We start from the raw sequence: 25,558 nt of genomic DNA on the forward strand, positions 1-25,558 counted from the left end.
ACAGCCTCTCAAGAATTTGAAAAGTGCTGTCCTGTCTCCCCTCAGTCTCCTTCCTTAAGGCTAAACCTGCCCAGTTCTTTCCGTCTTTCTTCCTAGGGCTCGGTTTCCAGTCCCCTGATCATCCTTCCTGCCCTCCTCTGAACTCATTCCAATTTGTTGGCAGCCTTCTTAAGGTGCAGCTTATCTTTTCCAATGTCAGTGGGGTTTCCCTGGAAGTGTCACATGTCTTTTCCAGGAAAGAAATCCCCTTTGAACCTTGGTGGCAATTCTAATTTCCAGCCATTAGAATCCAAGGAAGAACGCTGACCTTCCTGTGCCCTTTTTTAAAACTTTCCAGCCCATTCAATTTTTAAACAAAGCCTCATTAATATATGAGTCGAAAACTCGGCCCATTATTTTCCGGATTGGTTTCTCCAGCTTACCTTTCAATTGTCTCAATGTCAAAGCAAAATCTTTTGTCGATGGAGTCCGTCTTCCTCCTTACACAAGACTTCAGGGTCAACTGGGCAGTGCCCTGAGGGAAACAGGGTTCAAAGCCATCATTTAAAAAGAAGCATCGACAACAAGAGGAGAGCGCAGGTGGCATTTTTAAAGCCCTAAATCAGAAGATAAATTTTTGCTGGGAAGCAGCAGGAACAGAACCCTAACCCTCCTCTTCTGCCAGCCCAGAAATTCACCCCAAGCTAAAATCAAATGGAACTAACAGAATCATTCTTATTTATGTAGCAGAGTCACCCAGTGGGAAACAGGTCCCAAATAGCTGCAGATCAGCAGGGCAATAAACAACCCCTGATAGCAGCGGTTCTCTGGACTGCTGGGGTGCCCTGATCACAGTAAATGGAAACCAGGAGACCCAGGCACCAAGTCTGGGAAGACTCAAAGGGCAGCCGGTATCCCCAGTGCCCTGCCTCTCTCAATGCTGTGGCCACCAGTCAGAACGGCTTTAAATCTAACTGTTACAAACCCTTCCACATCGGCTCCAGCGGTCACACTGTCTCCACCGATGCAAATGCATTTGATTCCAGAAAAGGAGAAGTCCCCATGGCAGAGGGGAAAAACTACAGATCGTGGGAGGGACGGAGAACTCCCAGCTGATTCACACTGTGTGTCATTGAGCCCACAGAAAATATGCAAAGTCGATGGCCCCAGTCTCAGAGCATCGTTTTCAAGGCAGTCACCCGCTTACTTGCTTTGCCCCCGGCTTCTGCTCCATAGGCGTCATTCTTAGCATCTTCGTCTCCTTCTTGAACTGGCAGTAGTACTTGATCCACGAGATGCCCAGCGCCCCTAAACCAAGGCAAGAGTGGAACAGGTTGAGTGGCAGCTGCCGCAGAATCAGGGCAGCTCTGCGTGCGTGTACGCATGCCTGCATCCATGCACACACAAACACACACACAAACACACACACAAACACACACACACTCATTTTGGGCAGAAGTAAATATAGTAGCAACTCAACAGAGTGTAAGAAATCTGATTTATTTGTTTTCACCCGGGGAGACAGTCCTGACAAAGCAGAACCTCAAAACCCAGAGCTGAATTGGGCAGAGGGAAGTTCCAAAGGCACCCCAAATTAATACATGGTGTGTTGTTGCTTTTTCTAAGGATGGAGTGTGGAGCGTTTGGGTCTGGTCCTCAGCACATGTTCACGAGTGTGTGTGCCTTTTGGGTCAGGCTCTCATAGGTGCATCTCAGGGTGGCACCAAAAGTCAAAGCCAATCTCAGCCCTACCAAGCCCTGACCTAGAAAAAGAAGGTTAAGAGACGGGAAGAGGAAACGTGTCCTACTCTGGGACAATCTGGGGCTGAACCCGGCAGGGCAAATATGGGGTCGAAGCACCTGAAATAAACGCCACCTACATTTTTCTTGGGAATACAGATATCCCTCGATGGTCGGCTTCCCGGGCAACTTGCAGGTCAATGGCGCTTCCTTCATTCTTTTCTTGAGGTCTTCCAACTCCTCCCGTGTGCTGGTGAAGTGATTCCTGGTCTGTTGAGCAAGAAGAAGAAGAAGAAGATCAATAAGAACAATAATAACACGAACAGCAACCACCACCAACAACAACAACAATTTTTAAGGACTGCATTTGAAATATGCCATAAAGACAACACTTCTGGATCTTTAGGAAGAGAGTCTGCGACTGAAGAGCTTGCAAAGAGGGCCGCTAAGCTCCTGTCACCACCTCATCTGAGAAGTGCAGAAGGAGAGGGAGAGACTCGGAAACCAGGTTCTGACGCTCACATTCTGCAAGCTGAGCTGAAGCTGCTGTTTGTACGGAAGGAAGTCCTGCGTCAGCTCCACCGTCAGGTTGTTGTAGGTGAACAGGCTATGAAGAAAAGCCAAAACCTGTGCAGGTGGGGGGAAAAAACGGCAATCAGATTAAGACTTGAGAAGCCCGGGTCCCAAGGGGCGGTTGGGCATGCGTGCCACTCCTAGAACATCTCACCTGTCCAGAAGTGGCTTGGCGGCACAGAACGATTAAAAAAATGGAAAGGGTGTTTGATAAATAAGGAACTGGGCATGTTTAGCCTTGAGAAAAGAAGATGGAGGGGTGAGAGGATAGCATTTTTCAAATATTTGAAAGGCTGTCCTACAGAGGAGGGGCAGGATCTGTTCTCGGTCATTGCAGAGTGCAGGACACATAACAATGGGCTCGAGGGACAGGAAGCCAGATATCAGCTGAATTTCTGGAAAAATGTCTTAACTGTTAAAGTAGTATGATGATGGAACCCATGACCTCAGGAAGTAGTGAGCGCTCCAATGCCAGAGGCCTTCCAGAGAACATTGGGCAACCATCTCTCAGATCTAGGACTTGAATTCCTGCAGGGAGCAGAGGGTTGGACTCAATGACCTTAAGGACTCTAAATGTCTTGCTCTTGTGGATTTTGGGAGTTTCTACACGGGCCAATGATAATTGTGAAAATCCCCATTTGCATTCAAAACAGTGGGGATTATTTTAACACAGAAAAATAAAAACACAGCAAATATTTTGCTGAGGGCAGAATTCACCTTCTGGACAAATAAATGAATAAATCAATTCTTCCTTTGGAAGAATGTGCAGCTTTATCACCCTACGGACGTCGCAGGACAGGCAGCAAGCTGCTTACAGGTTCCACGATGCTGAACTTCTTGCTCTCCTGCACTTCCTGGATCTGATAGACATATTCCAGTGATGATTCAAAGAAAACGTGTCGTTCTTTATCCACCTGCAAGTCCGCCTGGAGGAGGAAGAAAAAGAGAGGTCACCCCCCATGAGTGAACACTGCCATGATCAAGAATACAAACCCCTAGGCTGTTTGGGGGGGGGGAATTACCTTCTCTTTTCAGTAAACACAATCTAATATCACTTTGGCATTTTTCTCCAAGAACCAGCTGTATTTGCTACCTTCACCCGTTTTCCTACCTGGACCCTATTTTCACTTCAAAGCATCCATGATGGCATGAAAACTAAGAGAATATCCCTTGAAAGGCAATGATTCTTGGTTCAAGGCACCTTCTGTGGAGTCAAGGGCAAGGGTGTGATTCCTTTACCAAACGTTGCCTCCTCCACCTGGTGGGACGTGCGCAGCTGCGCAGGGCAGGCACCTTGGCCAGACTGGCCACGCCAGGGTGGTCAAGTGGCATAAGCACCTTTTGCTCCAGTCTGTACAGCCGACCAACCATCCGCATTACCTCTTGCAGCTGGGATTCTTTCTTCTTAGACGACAGATTCAGATGGCGATCCAACATGGAGTAGAATTTCTCACCGTCTTTCTCAAATTTCTTCTTTCGCTCCTAGAGAGGAAGAATCGGGGGGTCAGCACGTTGTAAGTGCAAAGGGTTGTTTCCCAAAGAACGGTCCTTGGGGAGCTTTACAGCCACTCAGAAAGGACTCCGTGGATGCCAAAGAGACAAGTGAAGCCGCTCTGCCTTGGCTCTGAGGGATCACGGTTGATGGGACTTCGTGCAATTCTAATCTCTGCCAGGAGAAGATCTCAAGAGTCAAATCCTCATTATCAACATTTCTACTTAGGTTATTTTCTTTGCTCCTCCCACAAGAAGTACAGAATCGCACCATTCCAGTCTCTCTTCCACCCCCGAGACTGTGATAAGATCCCAAAAGTTGCCCTAAGCTTCTTGGCTGGCTCTGGAGGTGAAGGCAGGTTCCCCATTTCCCAGGGCCATCGTTCTCCGTGCAGTGTCAGTCTGGCACCCATCTAACCCTCGGCATTAAGCGCCTGAACAATGAGGGAGTTACACAGGAGACAGACAAAACTGTGGGTAAGCCTGTAAGCCCTTTGCCCTCCAGCGGAAGAGTTTATTCAAGCCACGGCTATGGCAAAACAACAAACTCCCCTCTTACAAATGCAGGATCCCAAACACTTTCTCTGCCAGCAGACATCAGAGGGCGGAAATGAGGAAGTGGCTGAATCCCCAGCGAAGCGAGGGAGAGGCAGAACTGGACGCGCTCAGCGCTGTGAAACCCTTCCGCTGAAAAGCTGGTCTTTTCAGCGGAAGGCGAAGGAAGCAAAGCCAACCATGGTGAAGGAGGCAAAGCCTTGAAAAAATGTTGCCTGTTGCCAAACCGCAGCAGAAAACCACAAAGGAACACACACACAGACACCCCAACCGCCAGGAGCATGAGTCAGCAAGTGTTACGCCGCTGCAAAAATGGCAAATGCCATCAGGAAGGAAGTGGTTATTTGCATTGTTATGCCGAGTCAGCCCTTGCCTGGAGTGCTGCATCCAGTTCACAAAGTGGAATTCTGGGATGGATACAGACAACCTGGAACAAGTTCCTAGGAAGGTAAAAAAAAAAAAAGGTGGCTGGTGGAGGGGAAGGACAGGTTGGCAGGGCAATGAGAAGACTGGTTGCGCCAAAGGAGGGTCCTCTCTGCCCTTCCGGGATGGTCTTCAATCGAAAGCTGGCCACCTACTTACTGGGGACGCTCCAGCCACGGGAACTGTGCCTGGCCCTCCAGGGTTGCCTCAAATTGATGGCTCAATGCTGATGGGCACGGCTGGGTCTGAAGGATTACAAGTTGCCCTGGACTGAGGTCTGCAGAAGACAACAGGCCCCCCCCTCCATAATCTTAGGGAATTGGTTCCAAGCCCTCTCCCCACAGAGGCTGAAGAAAGGAAGCAACAGTCTCTCTCTCACACACACAGATGCCCTGGAACCAAACAGCATCGTTAAAACTAACACATTTATAGCAGAGGGAGTGTCCCCAGATTGCAATCGGTTTGTACTCTATGAAAAGTTGTCCTGAAATAAACTGGTTATAGGCTTAAGGGTGCTGGAGGACTGTTGCCTTTGCTGGAACGGACTAACACAGTGACTGTCCTCAAAACATCTACCCGGAAAGAGGTCCTGCTCCCACTCCACAGACCATGCCCACATGCACATGAGGAGCCGTTGCCTAAGGTCAACGAGGATGTCAAGGTGCAGAGACCGAGGGCAAGAAAGACAGCCACCCTCCCAGCCCTCCATGTCCGTGGACAAGCAAATCCATCTAACTCTAACCAACTTTTCAACAGCAAGTGCCATGGTTTGAACCTTGCGCAACTGGGGTTTTTCACCGTCCCCTTGCGCACGTGAGAAAGGGTGACCCACTGCCCCCTTCTGCACATGAAAGCCCAGTTCCTTTAAATGGGGAGATTGTTGGCCGGAGACAGAACAGCCATTCCCAACTTGATTCTCTGCTATTTCCTTTGTACCTCAAAACTCATATGTGACGTCTTGTACATACAGAATGTCTTGCTTTTACTGAAGAAACCTCTCTCGCACACACAGACACACAGACACACATCTGCTGTTTGTGTGAACTTGGCATCTGGGCAGATCCGAGAGCAAACTGTTTCGAATGGCAAAGCACTTCCAGAAGACTTAATCAGAAAGCAAAAAAGGATCAGCAGAAGCCGCCATCTGCTCCACTAAGTCCTCCGGCCTCTTTCTACAAAATAAAGCAGCTTTATGAGGAAACAGGGGGGAAAATGGGGGAGGGCAGAAGCATCAAGCAATTTTTATTCTCAAGAAAGCTTTCGGAGCAGCAGTGGCTGCAATATGCTGGCAACCTGAAATATGTCCAACGGGATTAAGAAGCCACCCTCCCTGAGTGCCCACCCTGGTTTTAAAAGGGTCAGGAGTAGACGCTTTTGCTGGTTTCTCCTCTCTATCCATGGCTGCAGCCAAAATTCACCAATGGCAAGTGGAGCTTTTATTGATGGAGGAAGCCAGCTTTACAGTCATCTGGTATTTATTTTAATTTTCAACAGCTGGGATAAGTTAATGTGGGTGAGCAAATCTACCAAGGAGAGGAGCGAGCACACAAGCCAGCAAGAGAGGATGGCTCGCCATCTGCACTTAGTCACAACGGGTGCTTCCTTCCATCAGGACTCATTCAGAACCACCTTGAGTTGGATCAGGGCTTGTAACTTGTCCAAGCCAACCAGGAACAGACTAGCTACTCCAAAGGCTGACCAGTCCAGCCAGTCACAAAGCCCATAAAATGCAGAGAGTGGCTTGACTGAGTTGGAGCCAATATGTCCCTCATCTCTTTCACATCCCACGGGCATGCGTGTTGACTTGACATGCCGAAGGAGGCTTGGTCTCTTCCGACGAACATCTTTAGGGAAGGAGAGACGACTAAACCATTTACATGCTGGGAGACGGGCACGTAGTGGCAGAACTCCTTCTATGATGGTTGTGTGGGCAAACCCCAATGAAGCAAACTAACGTCCTTTTTCTTTTCCAGATCCAACTTGTTTTAACGAGGACCTGTGCAGAAAACATCCCAAAGGATCTAAGCTTCATGGATCCGCTCTCTGACGCTCTGCATTTGGGTAGGATTCCTTTCTCAGTGATGGGAGAGAGAGAACACACACACACCCCAGAAGATGGGAAGGGTAAACCACTTTGGAGGTCTATCTATGGGAAAAACCTTGAGAAGGGTCACCCTAAGTCAGGATGGACTTAACAGCACGTGATTATTTTAATGAACAGTCTCACTTACGTAAAAACTAATTTCAGGTTTGTCCCTGATTCCACTCTAAAGGAGCAAAGAGGTGCTGATGAGGGCTATGCAAGGAAAGGTCCTGTCCCAAAACCTCAACTGGTCCCCAACACACCCGAGAGAGAGAGAAGAGCCATCTCGTGGAGGGAGCGTAATAACCCTCTGGGTGCAGACGCCCCTCACTCCTCACTCCAAGGGTTCCTGCCAAGACGAGAGGCCTTTGGTTCATTAACAGGCTAAGAGAAGCAAAGCAAAAAAAAGCAAAGGGAGGAAAAGATCAGTCCATGGGTAGATTTAAAACATTCCCTATCTTTCAAGAGGGCAACGAATATGCTCTTTGCTTCGCACAAAATCTGCCCAGAAAACAGCCGAGCCTCAATGATTATTGCATGATGCCATTTGTTTGGGAACTCAACGGCCGGGCGTGGAGACGGAGACGGGAGAAGGGGCAATCAAGAGGCTGAGTCGTATGCTCTGCAATGTGGGCGTGCTTAAATGTCAAGGCTCCAGATGGGCTGGGCTCTATCCAAGCTCCAGCGTCTTTCCAAGAGATCTCCATTTCAAAGCTGGGCTTCAGCCAGTTGTTCCAGGACGGGGCTTGCTGACTAATGTGGAACTTTGACTTTTTGATACCAGGAGAAATAAACGTTTCCATCGTTATAAGGAAGCCTCTTACAAAGACACAGGCCTTGCCGGCACTTCCCACAGTTCATTTTGAAGTCCTTAAGGACAAGTTTCCATCCTTTTTTCTTTGTTTCTGAAAGTGAGAGAAGGCAAATCACACAGGGCTGTACAGTGGGGCCTCGCTAGACGATTACCTCGCAAAACGGTTTATTCGCAAGTTGATGAGTTTTTGCGATCACTATAGCGCTTCGCAAAACGGTTTTTCCTATGGGCGATTTTTGCAGGACGATGTTTTGGTCTGTGCTTTGCAAGACGGTTTCTTTTCCATGACCATTTTTCGCAAAACGATGATTTTGACAGCTAGGTCCGCGCTTCGCAAAATGGTTGTTTTCGGGACTGTTTTTCGCAAGATGACGATTTTGACAGCTGATCCGCGCTTCGCAAAATGGCTTCTCTATGGGCAATTTTCGCAAGACAATGACTATTTTCCCCACTGGAACACATTAAATGGATTTCAATGCATTCCAATGGGGAACCGCATTAACATCGTCTTGTGAAGCACCACTGTACTTACACCATCCTCACTTGGAAAGCATCACCTCAGCTTAGAAGAAAAGCATTTCTAAAATAATTCAAACGATTAGGAGAGATAGAGACTTACTTTGGTGAATCCAATTTGCTCCTTACGGAAGTTTTCCAGGGGTTTGATCAACAAATCGCTAGCGTTTTGCACCTGCAGACGAAGGAGAAAAATCAGTGAAGTTCATTAACGATGAATCCATTTCTGCAAGAACACAGGGATGAATTAGTGTTTCACTTCCAAACTCTTTGACGTGAGTACTTTAAAGCAACACCCTTCAGACGAGAAGTAGGCAGGACGGTTAATCATTTTCTGGAATGCTTGGCACAGAACTAAAAAAAAACCAAAGGAGTTTACAGAAGACAGTTTGTGTCTCCAACAGAAGATGAAGTCAAACACCTGTATAAGCAGGTTTTTAGGGGTGAAAAGAGCTTTAATTAATCTCATACATATCAAAAAGTCCCAAGAAGTAAAAAAAAAAGAAAAACTGCTTAGGACTTGCAGTCCAGCAGGCCGCTTTCCAAAGACTCTGAAATGCTGGCGTGACGTTTGGAGGTCTTAAAGAAACCCATGGATTGTGGTGCACTAACACAGAGACACACATGTATGACCACAACAAGGTATGCGCCACCACCTAGAACTGCCAACCACAGCACATCTGAGCTGAAGCTGTGGCTTTTGAGATGAGCCTGATCGTCTTTCTGTATGTTGCGTGAGATTTCTGGGGTCCATTTTCACATTCCGATAAGCACGTGGTATTGCAGTCATCAACCCTAAAACCCAGCCTCCCAGACCCACAGCCACCGAGGGACAGAGGATCACAATCCCTGGCCTGCTTTCTCTCTTCAAGGCAGCGACCGACTGGCCCCGGCGCCCTCCTCACCCTCCCTGCTTGACTGTTCCTTTCCTGGTGATGAGAAGATGAGAAACTGAGTCTTATCAGCTGGAGGTAGCTTATTTACAAGGATTGTTCCACACTGAATCTTCATTTAACCAGGCTGTCCACCTTCTTTTTTTTCCCCAGAAGCTGTCAGTTCTCGATCTCTGGTGAGCAACCTGAAACCTTCAGGATCCCACGCTCCGGTCGTCAGGGGATGGACCCTGAAGGCAGGCAGCCAACACACCGCACACGCAACACCCCAAAGAACAATGGATCTGCAATGAAAGACTGGGGCTGACTCAACCCTCGGAACCAGCTGCCTAGTTTGCAAGGAACAAGGAACCCCAGCGGAGTGCTCTTTGTGTGGGTGGGCGCCCCAGGGAGCTGTCACGAGCAGAGAGGCGTGGGAGGGGGGAGAGAGGAGCGTGCCTCTCTCTCTCTTGTAGCACCGCTCACTTAAGGTTCTCTCTGTAGGAACAGGTGAGACCTGGGGGCTGGGGAGGCAGAGAAGCAGCCCCATCCTGAGGGCTCCCCTTTTGTGCCTTCCTCTTCTAATGGTGTGCATCTGGAAGGGGTGGCGGCGGCTGGTTTAGGGCATAAAGTCCGTTTGTGCAGCACCGGCAGTCAACAGGTTAAAAACCTATAGCAACTTCAGAGAGTGAGTGAGTGTCTGTCTGTCTGTCTGTCTGTCTTTCTTTCTTTCTTAAATATCTCACTTCCCTTGAAAGCCCTGATAGGGTCGCTATAACTCAATTCTGACACCAGACCGCCACAATAAATCCAATTAATAAATCAAGCAGAATAAGCCCAATCTGTCTGTGTCTGGATGTGAGCAGCAGTGACACCCTGGCCATGGTCTGCCCCGCTGCTGTGGTTCTTCAGCCCCCCCCCCGTCAGCTCCCGCTTCCTGCCCTAACGCCACTGCAAAGGATGACCCATCTCCTCCAACCACACAACCCATGAGCCCCCCCCCAAGGGGCAGCCTTACCATCATCGACCTCTCCAGCTCCACTTCCTGCAGCAGTTCTGCAAATTCCTTAAAGGATTCAGCTTTGGAAAAGAGAGAGAGAGAAGGGAGAGAGTGGAAAATAAGCACTTAGGATCGACACTTGCAAGGTCAGAGCTGGGTTGTTGCAAAGGGGACCTTTTGGGCAGCCAACCTTTCACAGAATCCCTACAAATCTGGACAGCGCCTAACGACAGGATTATCCCTGAGTGAACAAGGTGCAGTCTTTGGGCACGGATACCGCTGGCAATTCAAATACCACTTTGAATTTACGTAGGGCTCTGTTGCATTTCTTGGTGGCAATGGACACAGGATGAATGCTCCAGACACAATCCAGCAGGATCTGAACGTTTACCAGTGGCCTTTCCACGTGGGTGCCCCCCAAACGTGGGGCAGCACCGGGCTCAGCTGCCCATCTTTCAGTCTGCTTTACATCCCAAGGTTAAAGCAAAGAGCAGCATAATCTTGACTTTTTTGGAAGCAAGCCTGCGATCCGATCCTCCCTCTCTCTGAGTCATCTCAGCAGGCACTTACTACTCTGTTCCAGGAGTGGTAAGACTTTCCAGCTCACTTAATCAGCACCCTCGGCCTCCGATGTTTCCACAACAGCAGTTTCCAGACCCTAAAACTGCCGGATGGTTAAAAAGCAAACACTTAATTTGGGACACAGATGAATTTCCCAACTGCTTTTTAGAAGGAATTATGCCGCTGGACCACCGCTTCCCCCCCCACACACACCCTCAGATTTGTTTTCCATTATTACTACTTTCGTGCCTATGATATGGATTTGCTGGATGAACCTCTGCCAGTTTGCTCCAGAGAACCACAAAATGAGAGCCTGCAGGAGAGAGGACAATCTCCTCACACAAGTCTCAGAAGATCTGGAACCAACAGGAGCTGGTAGAATTACAACAGGCAGTTATGAGAAGGGCCAGGAATGGGCAGCTGTGGTCCCAGGGTTCTTGCAAACGAAGACCTGGTATGATCAAAACTACTGTGGAGCAAAGAAAGGGGCTAAGGCAATCCTTCCCAAAGCGCTTAATTAATTTATGGAATTTGCACTCACGGAATGTGTCTAACACACTTCCTTGTGACAGCTTTGAAAGAGCATTAGACAAGTTCATGGAGCACGTCTATTAAGAGTGACTAGCCATTATACAACCATATGCCCAGCCATATGGAATGCCCCAGGTTAGAGGCTGTGTGCCATCAGCACCAAGGACTCAGACAAACAAGCAAACTCTGGTTTATTGAACTAGCAACAAACATCTTGAGACGAGTGCTTCGCTCATCCCCGTGCTGCTTCACTTCCCCTCCTTCGTTTTGGTACAAGATTCTGCCTTCGTTTTGGTACAAGATTTTGCCTTGCATTAAACCAGGGATCTCCATCATCATTCCCAAAGGCCGCCTTGCAGCAGGACCAGAGAGGGAGGAAGAATAGAATCATGGAGTTGGAAGGGGCCTCTCTGGCCATTGGGTCCAACCCCCTGCACAAGGCAGGAATCCACATCCAAGCAGGCCTGACAGGTGGTTCTCCAATTGAGTGCCTCCATCATTGGGGCGCTCACCAACTCCTGAAGTCATGGATTCCGTTGACATACTGCTCTAACAGTTAAGAGGTTTTCCTTGATATTCAACCTAAATCTGGATTCCTGTAACTTGATGCCATTGTTGCATATCCTGCAATTTAGGATGATCAACAACAGGTCCTGCCACTCCTCTGTAGGACTACCTTTCAAGTAAAGTGCATCATGATTCACGTTTTTGGAAGGCACCAGGCATAATCCAAACTGGGCTAACAGATATCAGTCAGCGGGCAAGAACAGTAGGAGAACATGATCACCTTTTGCACTCTGCTTCTTTAGCTTCCCAGAAGGTCCTTAATTTTGGCTAGCCCCGCATGCCACCAAATTCAGAGAAGCCAGCCCCAAATCCAGGGCACAAATGCAAACTGAACCGGGGGCCCTCAAAGAGCTGCCTTTGGCACTCTTTCTTTACAAGCCGGTTGGATGTACCTCATAATTTTTAGTTAAGACTATAGCTCAGTCTGTTATGGATGAGCAAAGCACCAAGACAGACACAATTCAGAGGGGGCCGATATCTTCTCATCAAAGGTAATAACAACACACACAGCAGAGAAAGCACTTACCGATATTAATCTCATCATCTGTCAGAGTGTCCCCGATAAAGTCAAACTGGAAGGACTGAAGCGTCTGGGCAAACCTCTGTACAGCCGAGGAATAATCTGGGAAAGAAATGAAGGACGGAGAAATAAGGATCCAGGAATGGCAAATAAATCTGTAGCATCTTTGGCTTCCAAGACAAGGATGATGCCTCATCTGGATTTCAAACTTTCCATTAAAACAGTGCAGGTGGAGAAAAAGGCACTGGACTCAGACCATAAACAAAAAGTTCTTCGAAACAGAGCTAACAGTGAAATATTCATGCCCTTGAAGAAGGCTGAAAAGGCTAGCCTGAAATGTGCCGGGCTTTTAATTTGGAAAAAAGTACATACTATAATTTTCCCTGGGGTCAGTGTCTCTTCCTGCCTCACAACCTGTAAAATTTAGCATTGTAATGTTCGCAGGGGATGCAACCCAAACATGCAAACCTGGCCTTTACATTTGCAGGATGAAAAGATCCCACGCCTCATTACTTTTGCTTTAAAATATATCTATTCAAGAAGAAATAGATGCATTATTATTATCATTACTACCCCAACTTAAATTTTAAAACATTCCCTTCCAATATTTTGATTTGTATTAAATTCCTTGATGAATCCCTAGCGCCTGATCCCTAAAGCCACAGCACTGTTAAGAGACAACCGCCTAGAATTGCAAAGCCGGAAGGGAACCCATGGGGTCATCAAGTCCAGCCCTTGTCAAGCCAAATCCCAGCCTCTGGCCCCGCAACCCGATGCCCAAACCACGTGGCACTCAACGTTTCCTCCAGCAGCCAAAGCTACATATGTGGGCGATGAAAAGCTGCACCCTGTCCCTTCATAGAGTCACACATTCAACCCCGTGCTGTTCCAGTAAGTGCTGGAGCCCCAGAAATTCCCGTTCTCCGTCCAGAGACCCCAGAGCCCAAAGAGGAGGAACGCGGGTGCGAAAGAACCCTGTGGGGTACTCAATACTCAAACGTGACCAGAATGACAGGTGACACAACCCAAGCGACAGTTTGCCGCCTTCTCCAGTCGCCCATGAATGAAGCTTCAGAAGCACTCAGCGGCACAGCTCCGAGAAGCCAGGTCTCCGTCATTATTAGCCGTCCCAGTTGGTCTGAGGGGGCACAGAAAGAAGAATGGCTTATGTCCTTTGGTTTCCCATTAACACGACAGAAACATGAGGGAAGGAAGGACTGCAATGCATCGCTCCAGATACTTTGGGCCCTTAATCAGAGAATCTATTAATTTTCCTATGACTCCTCCCTACAAGCTCAGAGAAGGGTCAAAGTGCTCTTCTCTGGCTCCAGAGCAAAGGGAGATTTTAAAAAACAAGCACATTCAGCTTCAAAGATTTCCAGCAATAAAGCTAAAGTTATAGCCTGGCTTAAGAGCCATATTTCCATACGGGAAGGATGCTTCCTGAAAGATAACTTTAGTCCAGGGAACCCATTAGGATGGAGACCAAATCTGGTGCTGTTGACCCTCAGCTCTTTTTAGGATTTTCCAATCATTTGGGATCAAAAGCAGAGCTGGGGGAGGGGGAAGCCTGGCTCAAAGGCATCCACCGGTTAGCAAGCCGCTGAACCTCCTTTCACCCCGTTTCTAATCTAACCCTGGCAACCACAACCCTTGTCATCTCCACCCATCGGCCGTCTGTATTTCCCTGATGCAGCAAAATTATAGACAGCAGTGGATTTGCAGAATCCAGATAAAGAAAACATCTGGATATTGGTGCAATGGACGCTTCTGGAAGGTCTTCCAGGGCTCAAATTGAATGAGTGCCATGAAGCCTTTTGCTTTTTTTGAATGCTCCTAGATAGGGAAAGCTTAGGGGTGAATTGCATAATGGCGAAGTGGAGAACCCAGTGCAGTGGTTCTGGTCTGGATTGGGACTGTGTACACCTCCTTGTGAGTAAAAATATACACAGAAGCAATCAGATCCTAAATCCCATGCATTTAAGAAAGCCACTGCGTGGAGCAAGAACTCACATGGCTGATAGACGAATTCCATTTCCTGGGGAAAATGTTTGAAAAGGGACTCATATAAATAAGTAGCTGGATTACAACCAGGAGGTGTGATTCAAATCCACCGAGGCTTCAAGAGAGACATGAAATTATTATCGGCTGTCAGCTGTAAGTAAGGCCACTGGGAGAACAGTGTTCCTGCAACCTTCACCTCAAGATTCAATCTAAATGGCATTTTTCTGTTGCCTCCCTTCCTCCAACGCTTTTTGCACAAGCAAGTTCTCCAAAACATGAAGACTTGAGACACCGTGGGCTTTTTAAAATTATTATTATTCTAACAGAGACCACACCCAACAGGAGTTGCTGGTATGCCAGCAGTAATTACCACTGTGGTGAACAGCTTACGTTGTTTACATCGCACACCTTTCAGCTTCACACAGAACAGTCACAGTCTTTTTATTTATTATTTTTATAAAGCTTGAACCCCGTGCTTCGTCACAAAAAGAACCCACTGTCAACCAAGTGGATTCAGTGAATCCATAACCAACAGACCGGGTGCAAATCCGACAGGTAACACCACCAGAAACAGAATTGCTACCAACATCTACAGTAAGGACGCCCTATGAGCTGGTCTGACAGGCAGAGTTTGGCAGATGTGAAAGCATTTTCCTTAAGGAAAAATACTCTGCCAGAAGGGGCCAAGGTAACGAAGGAAGGAAAGCCCCCTCACATTTGGCTGTCAGGCGCTGGAACAAAACCAGAATTGAAAACCTGGTAGGTTTCCTGGAATGATCAATCTCCCCTTAATGCAAAACACAGTCGGCAAGTGAAGGAGGCGGTTCAGACAATGAGCACGGCTGGAGGATACTGTGAGTGTCCTGGAAAGGTCACTCTCTCATTCTTTCGCCCTAATATCGCCATTCCAAGGAAGGGAATGTGAGGAAGGCATATATTCAGGCAACCCCATTATTCATTTGGAAGGGAAATTCAAAGAACAAAGATAATCTAATTGCAAGGGTTATCTGCTGAGTCCGGCTTCTGTTCCTGCCAGTGCTGAAAAGTCCCACAAGTACAATAACATATAATTTGTTTGCTTTCCATTGCCTTATACCTGGCATTGTTCAGGCTTTGTTCCTTTGATGTTTCGAAATGGTAGTCACTTTGGGTAAGGAGATAACCATGAAGCAGGCCATATGTTTCTAAAATAGCTTGCAATGAATTTGGAAGTTGAGTCATGGCAACGGGACTTCTTTCTTATTAGGCTGAAAGGTTTCGCTCCTCATCCAAGCACCTTCTTCAGTCTGAGGAGTGTTGGCAGGAGATCCTTGATATATCCAGATGTATCCAGGGTCTCCTACCAACTTTCCTCAGACTGAAGACGCTGCTTGAAAGAGCAGCGAAATGTTTCAACCTAACAAGAAACAAGTCCAGTTGCCATGACTCAACTTCCAGGTAACCTCACCTGGAGGACTGAGAATCTTCACAAATTTCTGACGTGAGGTTAACTGGCTTTTCCAAAGATTGATTCCAGGCACTCTTCTGACTAAGGCTAAATTCTCAGTGGAAATCCAGTTGAAAAGGTCAAGTAACACCCTTGAGATGATCCTTAGAGACAGTAAATATTCCACAGGGCAAAAATACTGCTCCTGCTTAATGTTTTTCTACAGCTTTACAGGTTTAATAGCTTTGCTCCTCCTAGTCAAAGACCAACCACAGCTACTCTCTTAGATATTTTTTTCCTCTGTTTTGTTTTGCTCTACAGATGGGATCCTTACACAGCATTTTCAAAATGCTGTGGCAGCACCACAGATACATATGTTTGCTATCTTTCGGCTGCTGGGAGACCAAAAAAAAAAGAAGATAATAAGAATATGAGGAGATGAGCTAAATATGAACTTCTTTTTTCCTGTTATGCAAGTCAAGGCAAAAAAGAATATCTGGGACTAAATGTTACTCCAAAAAAATATGAGCAACCAAGAAGGTGGTGTTATTGCAGGAGAAGTTCACACATGATTTTTTTAACAACCTCTATTTTTCCAAATGTATATATTTATCAACCTAAAACATACATTTTGTATATGTTGTGTTTATGCATATATAATATTGTGTCCGAACGCACCCTGTAAAATGCTTTCCAAAGGAATGGCTTTTAGGGAATGGTTTGTCTCCCCACCAGCTACACAACAGGGTCTACCCCACATATCTGCCAGCAGAGCACAGCCTCCAGCTCTCCAACAGAGCAAGCTAGAAGCTGGCCTGGTTCCACTGCTTTGGGCAGCTGGGCACCACCAACCTAACCTCCGCAGTGCCTCCCTGCCAGCAGAACCAGGGGTAAGGCGCATGTAGACCAAAAGAGGAGCAAGTGAGAGGTAGCAACTCCACCTCCAATGAGTCCACCAGCCCCAGTTGGCATCGGATTCTATTTCTGGGAGCAATGCCGCCCAGGTGGTGCCAACAGACATGGACACAAGACCAGGGACAGCAATCTTACACCACCAACACTGGGTTTGACCGCCAAAGACAAAGATCACAACTCAACGAACCAATGAAACACGTTGGTCACCATGGGCTGCCCTTGAGTTCTTCTCATAGACAAATATTTCATCCTCCAAGTTGGATTTAACTGGACATGACTTGGGAGATTTCCAAGTAAAATTAGCCTACAGGGCAAGGAGGGCATTTGGCCTCCCCGTCATGCAAAGAAAACGCGACCGGCTTACGAAGGTGTGTTTTAACAGACAATGACATTGTTGGTTTGGAAAAGCCTTCCGCACATTGAGTGGGGTGGGGGGGGGAGAACAGCCAGACCACATGTTGTTCTCGCCTTGTTTCTGCACAGTTGAGTTGTTCAGTTTGTCACCCACTCATAGCGACAACGTCTTGGCAAACTCCCTTCGAATAAAGCCTGCCTGCTTCCCATCTGCGTTTGTGGAGTGGTGGGGGCGGAAGGGGGCAGAAGCAAAGAGAAGGGACGTCCTGGCAGTATCTGTGGGGGGGAAAGGGGGGGCATCCACTTTGCAGCCTCCATCTGCCTCGCCTTCTGCGGTTGATGCTCAGACCGCTAATCTGGTTAAGGCGAGGAGAAAGGGCTGATCCTCAGCCTCCAGCCAACAACTGCTGGTTCCCCCCCCCCCTCCGAACATTCGAGCAAAGCTGCTGAACGGGAGGCCCACTGTACAGCCCAGGCCAGGCCCCATCAGCCTTGGCAAGCTGATCCGCACAACCTTCCCACAGCCCCCACCTCAGCTCCAGACAAGCCGGGCCTTTTGCAGAGAGGGGAGGTCGGAGCTGCGGCCAAAATGCTTGCAAACAGATGGAATAAGAGAGGAGCCTAGGAATGGAAGGCCCTTCGTGCATCCTCTTTCGAAAGGAGGTCTTGAAGAAGAGGAGCAGCGGCTGCAAGCAACCAAGGGGGGGCAGTCAGAACGGCAGACGGCAACAGCGGGTGGCTTCGCCTTTGGGCACTGCTTGTGCCCCCTGCGGTCTTTGCAATCCATCAAGGCCACCCACAGTTGTGTCCCTTGTGGAGGGTTAGGAAGCCACAGGAGAAGGTGCCATGATAAGCCTCACCTTCCTGAGAAACACAGGGAGCTGCCTTATACTGGGCTCAGTGGCTCTTTCTCTCTAGCCCAGGACTGTCATTTCTGATCGGCAGGAATGGCTTTTCCAGGTTTCTTTCCCCATCCCTACCTGGAGATCAACTGGATTCTCTGGTCACTTCCCAGACCAGGACTAACCCCGCTTAGCTTCCACAATTAGACAAGACCGGGATGTACAGAGCAGGTAGAGGTGGTGAACTTCCTCCCAGAGTCGCTGCAGAGACAGGTGAAATAGGGTTGAGAAACCAGGTCAGCGCTGCAGGCTGCTCTGTAGGGAAGATTTCTTTTTATCAAACACGACGCAAAGGCAGGCAGAAAGTCAAGTTCTCCCCTTCGGATAGCCATGTGCGAACGAATTCTTTCCACAAGGGTGTGGTGCCAAGACTGGGTGGGTCCCAGGAGAGAAAACTGCAGGGACAGAAAAGGGAACCAAATGCTTTCCAAGGCAAGCTTGGCCTGACTTGTACAAAACACACAAGCTTGAGGCTCAATCAGCATCCTAAACCCTTTGCAGTGGAAGCTAGAGATCCAGTCCAAGCCACGAGATTCTGAGATGCCTCTCCATCTCCTGAAAGAAAAGGGGGGGAAAGGGAAGTGCCAAGACGCAGCGATGATGACCGATGCTAAGGAACCACAGCCGCTCCCTCCCCCTTGGCAGCAAAGTCTTGTATTTTCAGCCAGAGAAGCCAACAACTTCCGGGTGTGGGGAGGGAGGGGAAGGGGAAGAGACACAGACAGGCCTGCAGCCAACAGCGTTTTAGGACCTCGGCTTAGAGGGAGTGACCAGATTCTCATTCGTGTTGACTTTATAAACAGCAAGAATAGGCCAGGTTTTGTATACTTCCACCATTATTATCCCAACTTATTGTTTTACGCCGTAGATATATGCACACCAATATTGTTGCATCTGGTTGACCTACAGTCCATCACTACATTTTCAATGTCAACTGTAAACCCATCTGGGATTCGTATTTGCCCGGGAGGGGTGGGGCATAAAACTTAGGAATAAACAATTTCTAGAAGACTGAACAATGAGGCATCATCCAGTTCTGTTCCAATAAAAAAATGCATGTATGTGTGTGTGTGTGTGTGTGTGTGTGTGTGTCCATCTACATGTTTGTGTACACCTCAGTTCACTGCTGTCCGTGATATGGCAATTTGTCTCTGCAAGCAGATGAACGAATCATGAACTAATTGCAGTCTAAGTCGGTGGTTTATTTACTTAAAAAAATTTTTACCCCGCCTTTTCTCCTTGAAAAGGACCCAAGGCGATTTAAACCATCAAGACAATAAAGTTGCAAACCATGAGAATACAACAGTGGTCAACACAATGAGTACACAACTGTGTGCTTAGCATCATTAAAAGACAATATTTAAAGCTTAGAACAATGAGTATAAAGAGGCATCTTACATCACTGAGAGGCAACATTAAAGCTAACAACAATAAGTATACACACATTTAAAAAAATTAAAAAGTGTGATTCTGAGTAACCGAAAACACAAACATGGAAAACACAAGCAGTACCGGTCCCCAACCTTGGGTCTCCAGATGTTCCTGGACTATAACTCCCAGAAATCCTGGCCAGCCCAGCTAGTGGTGAAGGCCTCTGGGAGTTTTAGTTGGCGAACATCTGGAGACCCAAGATTGGGAACCCCTGGTCTCAGCTATTTCTCCTCCTCCTCGCTCTCCTCCACCTCAGCAGAGCTGGCACAATGACAGGCCCCTGTTGTCTAAACATCAACATGAGAGGAAGGCCTAATATTCTAGGTGGCTTCAATCCTCCCAGCCTTTGGGAGAGAAAAGAAAGAGGAAACAGGCAGGTGATCCGTGGTGGAGGTAAGTGGGTTGGCCCAGCTGGCATGAGGCAGAAAGTTACCCTGCTCCTTCCCGTCAGTTACCAGAAAGCCACTGCCATAAGAGAAGAAGCCTCAGCACGCCTGCTCCTTACCCCAGCATTTTACAATAGCAAGACTTCTATTCCTAGGTTAGTAATTACAGGATGATGGGGGCAGGGCTGTGTTTGTTTTGTTCCTAGCGGGAAGGCTGACCAGCCGCTATTTCTGGATGCAAAGGTAGCCTTTCAGGGCTACGGTTTTGTGTAATTGACTTCACTCTAGTCAGCCCTCTGGAATTTTATGACCAGCTTTTACAACAGAAGGGTCATTCCCCGGATCCCATGTCACCCCTAGGAGCATCGCCCCTTGCCTGTGGCTTGAATCCTGCTCCCTGGGCATCTGAACAAGGGGAACGTCCTTCACAAAAGCTTGTGCCAAATAACACCTGTCACAAGACTCTTTGGGGCTTTTCCGATTCCCTCTTTCATTGCTCACAACCAAATTAATACATGATGAACAGGGAGATATGGCGTGTCTACAAAAATCCATTAAGAGGGGCCAAATGCTGCACCTCTAAGAAATAACACGGAGGAAATAACACGCCCATTACACAATCCACGCAGGGGGCCAATTCTACAGGGACCGATAGAGACGGCCAAAGTAGGCCAGGCTCCCATCAACGGCAACATGTGTGAGTCGACCTCATTCACAAAGAAGCTCCTTATGCCATCAGTTGAGTCGGAAGCCCCCACAAAGGGCTCATTCTTCTTTCCTTTAAGGCTCATATTGGATAGAAACTCTATTTCTCATCCTGGGCATATCCCACTGCATGATTCTTTCGGAACCGATTACAGCACAGGGATGAGAAAAGAGGTCAAGCGACATGAAGAGCTAACTTGAAGAGCGATGCCCTCAGCGACTCCGTTTCGTCAAGACCGTTGGCCAACAAAATAAGGAGGCTGGTGTTCCAGCCTGGTTGTTAGACCTTCAAAAAGCCACCCAAGTCTCTCTTAAAGCTATTCTCTATCAAAGGAGACGTGAAGGGAATGGGGTTTTGGAAAGAAACCTTAGCTTCAAAAGTATTTAGTCAGCCTTCATCTTCAGACCACCAAGACACAGATTAAGATATTTAATCACTCTGCCTTTCAAGGAAAACCAGTCCGAGCTGGAATTCAGCCAAGAGTTGAAATCTGTGCTCTTCAGAAGTTTGCAACCAAGTTAGCAGGCAGGCAGGCAGGCAGGGAAGGCAGGAAGGAAAGAAACCCTGTGTTGTATGAAATAGACCCAGGTTTATGAACACTTCTTGTCAAATAAAGCTTCTTAGTCTTTTACAGGATACCCAATATGGTATGGTGGATAGAGCAATGGACTAGGACTCAGACGGCAAGGGTTTGAATCCCTGCTCTGACACAGAAAGTGACTGGGGAACTAGTAAAGCCACTCCTTAAATATCTCACTTATCTTAAAGGCCCTATTGGGTTGCTATAAGTCGGTTCCACCTTGATGGCACATCACAACAACAACAACAACAACAACAACAACAACAACAACAACAACAACAACAACAACAAGTCTTCTGAAGGTGTCACAAGCCTTGCTGATGCTTTTATTGCAATGGACTAACACAGCTGCCCCTTGGAGATTTATCCAACAAGGGTTTGTAACAGGAAGTATCACTGCTTTACACCACAGAAAAAGCACTTTAAACTGCACACCTTTTAAAACGGTTCCAAAAATGCACGTATTTGGAAAAACGTGCACAAAATACAAACAATGTTTCATGAAAGCTTAAAAAATGATGCAGAACCCGAGTGGTCCCTAGGCAACAGTAGAAAACTCAGAATGCTTCCCCCCTTCCTTCCCCCCCACCCCGGTGAACATGTTAGGCAGGAAACCAGATCACCAAAGCCACGCCGACATCTTTAGCCTTTTCCTTTCAAAGGGAAGAAGTGTTCTTGACCATCAGACGCATTCTTTGTTTTTTCGCACTCAGCGGGATGTGTAAGCCTGAGGACAAAACTTTGCCAGCATCCAAATACATAACTTCTAAAAGTTGGCTCCCCTTTGGAAATAAGACACAAAGGAAAATGGAAAAAGAACTTTTTAAAAACTAGTTGAGAGGTAAATGTTTATTCTTTTAAACATTTAAGTCATTGTTTGGAAAACTTCACAGATCTGTGCCAATTCTTCATTAGAGAGACCGAGGGCAGGAAAAAGCCAACCCAAACTTTAATGAACACAAAAGCGCAATGAAAACACACTGTAGCACTAAATGAGGGTGGGAGGGTTCATCTCCCGCGACCACACTTAATGCCTAGTGAGGTCCCACTAGCTGGGGACGATGGGAATGGAAGTGAAAGAAACATGAGAGGCGCCTTTCCTGAGGCAACTGGCAAGCTAAACTTGTCATAGAACAAGTGGAGGTCTAAAGATCCTTAACTATGTTCCAGGATGCCCATTCGATTCATGCAGAACAACAACAGCAGACAACAAACTGGTTCCTGTGATAAGTGGTACTTTTGCCTTGCAGTGTGCTTTACGCACGACAAAATCTGGGTGGCGCAAAAGAGGCTCCATCATCATCGCAAAGAGTTCCGCAGGCAGTACATCAACAAGGCAGAAACAAGTGCTTTATATACAAGACACTAAAGACATAGACCAGTCCCCTTTGGGTGATGTCTCTTCCACCACTCCAAGAATTACATTTTGATTCACCTCTGTGGAGCAAAACTAACACCGTCTTGATGTTTCTAAGCGCACTGTTGTCTGACTTCTGCTTAGAACGCCCCTGGGGACGGGAAAGAAGCTTTGCCATGTTTTAAGACTGACATACTGTCACCATTGTTTACAGTGCTTTGAAACCAGAGTTTCATACATACAGCAGGCAGAGATTTGTAAAATAACTTTTGTTTGACAAAGGAACAGGAAGGTTAATTCTAAAAGACTAAGCCGTCCAGCCTCTTGGAAAATACTACGGGACTCCGCAGAGAGTGGAATGCGTCCAGAGTTGTCTCATGGAAAAGAAGGCGAGGGCTTGCATCAAAGTTTTCTGAATTCCAGGCATAGTTCTTATGGACTTCCTAAGAAGACCACATGCCTGTGAACACAATTAGCCCATTCTCGTTACCCTCCAAATGCAAAGATATAAGGACTTCGTTTGGGATAAGCTCCCAAGCCCGGACATTGAATCAGTGCAGTAAAGCTAAGGCCATTTTTGCTACTAGAATGTCTAGGCTTTAATGACTTAGGAAGCCGGACTATTTTAAGGACATTCTTGACCTCACCTCTTTGCAAGAAGCATTGACTGACTACAACTGCAAATGTTATTTTGTAAAGCAATGGGGAAGGCTTGATTTGAGTCAGAATTAACTCTCTCTTCCCACCCCTAAGGTTGCTGATGCCCAGCCTCGGCAGTCATCAGCAATGCAAGAAGAGAGCATGCACTCTGAAGAAACAGGTGGAAGACGCCCAAATGCCAGGGTTAATACCAAGGAAGCCCAAAACAATCACAGGTTTTCCCTTTTTTTCTACCCCCAAAAAATGAATACTTGTCTCTCGACACACTGAGACACCCCCTAGAGAAAACGATACTTGACATCCAGCCATGTCACTCAAACCTCCCAGGCTATGTGCCTCCAAGTTGCTACCCCAAGGGAGGCCAGGGGACCCTAGAAACTAGAAACGGGGCCTTCTCAGTTGTGGGCTCTATTCCTTGAGAAGGAGCTCCTAGTGGAGCGGCACCTGGCCTCCTCCCTCACAGTGTTCAAGAGGATGCTCAAAACAAGGCTGTTTGCTGAAGCTTTTGAGAGCATCTCTCTTCATGCAGTGTGGACTTCAACCGTTTGCCATTGATCCATTTTTGCTTTACTGGGTCGGAGCGGCTTTATTTTTTGACATACCGGGGATGGGCCTTCCATCCTACAGGTGAAAACCACCAGGGCCTCTTGCTGTTGCCATTGTCCTGTGCTGCAAAGTGGCTTCCAGATTATGGTGACCCCCCCAAAAGGACTTCGGAGAGGTGTGATATCTTTTAAGGGCGTTCCCCACCGCAACCCACAAAAAGTTTCTATGGCTGAGCAGAGATCCGAGCCCTAGTTCAACAAGGTGCCCACCCAACCACGCTGGCTTTTCCAGAAGGGGCTCCGACATCTTCCCAACAAAGCCTGGCTTTCAGGGACACGGGTGGTCCCACTGCAAAGCCCCACACGTGGGGCCGAGGTCCTGTTTGGGCTGGAAGCACAGAAGTGTATCCTGAATATGTTTAGCAAGGTACCACTCGGACATCTCATCATTCGGGGCAGACACCAGCCTGCAAAGGAGCAGGGCGTCGACGAGAGAGTCAACTCCAAAAGCAGCCAGTCCAACTGACAACAGAAGGGAACCTGCCAAATTCCAGGCGGGATCCTCTCCGGGCCTCTCCGCAATGCACCCAAGCAAGGGGCCGCTCCTCCTTGAGGCTGCTGGAGGGAGGGGGGAGAAACTTTTCCACTTGGAGAATTTCCCCCTCGAGAACTCCGGGCAGGACAAGCGGGGCAGGAAGCCAGATGGATCGCTGCAGGCCAAACAGGGAACTCGGAGAGTTTCTTCCAGCAGGCTCGGCTCTGTCATTCCCAGGGCACAGCTCCCTCTTCGCCCCCCACCCCCACCCCGCCTCCCCTTCTGTACACCAGGGAAAAGAAAGTCAGAAAGAAAGAAAGAGCCAGCTTAGCAAAAGCCACACTTCCAATTCTTGCCCAACCGTCTGGACTTGCAAAAACTCCACCCGTGCAAGTGTCAAATGGCACCCCCAGCTGGGGCTTTCTGGGGAAGGGAAAGGGGGGGGCATGTGCGCCAAAGGCTCCACTCTCCTGTTTTTTCCATGCTCACCACAGGGCTGTAAAGCACAAAACAAACACACGCCGAAGTCACAAGGCAGCCCAGCCCGCCCGCAGCAGCAAAACGTTTCCCAGCATGCTCCGAGCTCCCTCCACAGACAACAGTTCACAGCGATGCCCTGCCCCAAAGCCCGGAACAGCTGGCGTTCGTCCGGCCAGGTTCAGAAACAGCTGGCAATGGAGCCTCTGCCAGTTCTAAGAAGCCAAGAAGCCGCTCGCCCATGATGTGAAGCCATCATCCCCCTCCCCCGCTCCTCCAAACGCCCCATCCAAGGGACGCCCCTCTACGGTGCAGCCCACATGGGAAATTAAGGAGTCAGAGTTCTGCAACGTTGCCAAAGAACTCCACAAGTAGTAACCCAGAGATGAAGACAAGGGGCCAGAAGTGTGTGGAGAGAGAGAGAGAGAGAGAGAGAGAGAGAGAGAGATTGTTTTCCATCCATTTATGGAGTCATGCCAGACTCCAAATGCAGTGCCGGAAGAGAGCTTTGCAAAGATCCTGGATATCCAGGAAGGCAAACAAGTGGGTCCTAGATCAATTCAAGCCTGAACTTCCTCAGGAGAGGGAGCTGCTTCTTGGCCCATTCCTGAAACCTGTTCTGGGCAGTCCAATAAAACTTTTCCAGAACGTTGTACAAAGGAGACTTGGTGGGAGCCAAAGACAAAACCAGAGGTTGCGTGCCTGTGCACGCTGTATTTTCGAAACACCCTTTTTGAACACAAGAAGCCACTTCTGGGGTAGCAACTGGAGAGTGACCAGAGGGGGGTGCTTAACGAGGCTCCCCACCCACTACACCCCTAGTCCGGGGCAGTTCCTCCCCTCCCCTCTCTCCTACAGAACTCCAAATGCTCATTTCAATCTTATTTAGAATTTTAAATATTTAGCCTCGTCATCTCAAGTGAGGATGAAGTCTTGCAGGACCTTGGGTCACCCAGATGTTCCTGGAAGCCTCCCCCACCAGCTGTGCTGGCCAGGATTCCTGGGAGTTGCAGTCCAAGAATACCCAGAGGTGTTGGGGGCCACTTTTACAGGAG

The 25,558-nt window shown here is 48.0% G+C and overlaps 1 protein-coding gene across 3 annotated transcripts in view; it reads right to left on the reverse strand.

Annotated features, from left to right (window-relative positions):
* OPHN1 (oligophrenin 1) overlaps nucleotides 1–25,558 on the reverse strand; it is a 57,370-nt gene that overhangs the window by 23,100 nt on the left and 8,712 nt on the right. For all 3 annotated transcript variants that reach the window (XM_072981194.2, XM_072981198.2, XM_078380643.1), the window contains exons 2-10: nucleotides 12,232–12,327; nucleotides 10,065–10,126; nucleotides 8,278–8,349; nucleotides 3,673–3,774; nucleotides 3,108–3,218; nucleotides 2,242–2,346; nucleotides 1,860–1,989; nucleotides 1,187–1,287; nucleotides 423–514 (exon numbers count right to left, since the gene is read on the reverse strand). In XM_072981194.2, the coding sequence (XP_072837295.2) occupies nucleotides 423–514; nucleotides 1,187–1,287; nucleotides 1,860–1,989; nucleotides 2,242–2,346; nucleotides 3,108–3,218; nucleotides 3,673–3,774; nucleotides 8,278–8,349; nucleotides 10,065–10,126; nucleotides 12,232–12,327 (871 nt within the window). The remainder of the gene's footprint in view (nucleotides 1–422; nucleotides 515–1,186; nucleotides 1,288–1,859; nucleotides 1,990–2,241; nucleotides 2,347–3,107; nucleotides 3,219–3,672; nucleotides 3,775–8,277; nucleotides 8,350–10,064; nucleotides 10,127–12,231; nucleotides 12,328–25,558) is intronic.

This window comes from Pogona vitticeps, chromosome 11, assembly GCF_051106095.1.
Source record: "Pogona vitticeps strain Pit_001003342236 chromosome 11, PviZW2.1, whole genome shotgun sequence".
Lineage (NCBI taxonomy): Eukaryota > Metazoa > Chordata > Lepidosauria > Squamata > Agamidae > Pogona > Pogona vitticeps.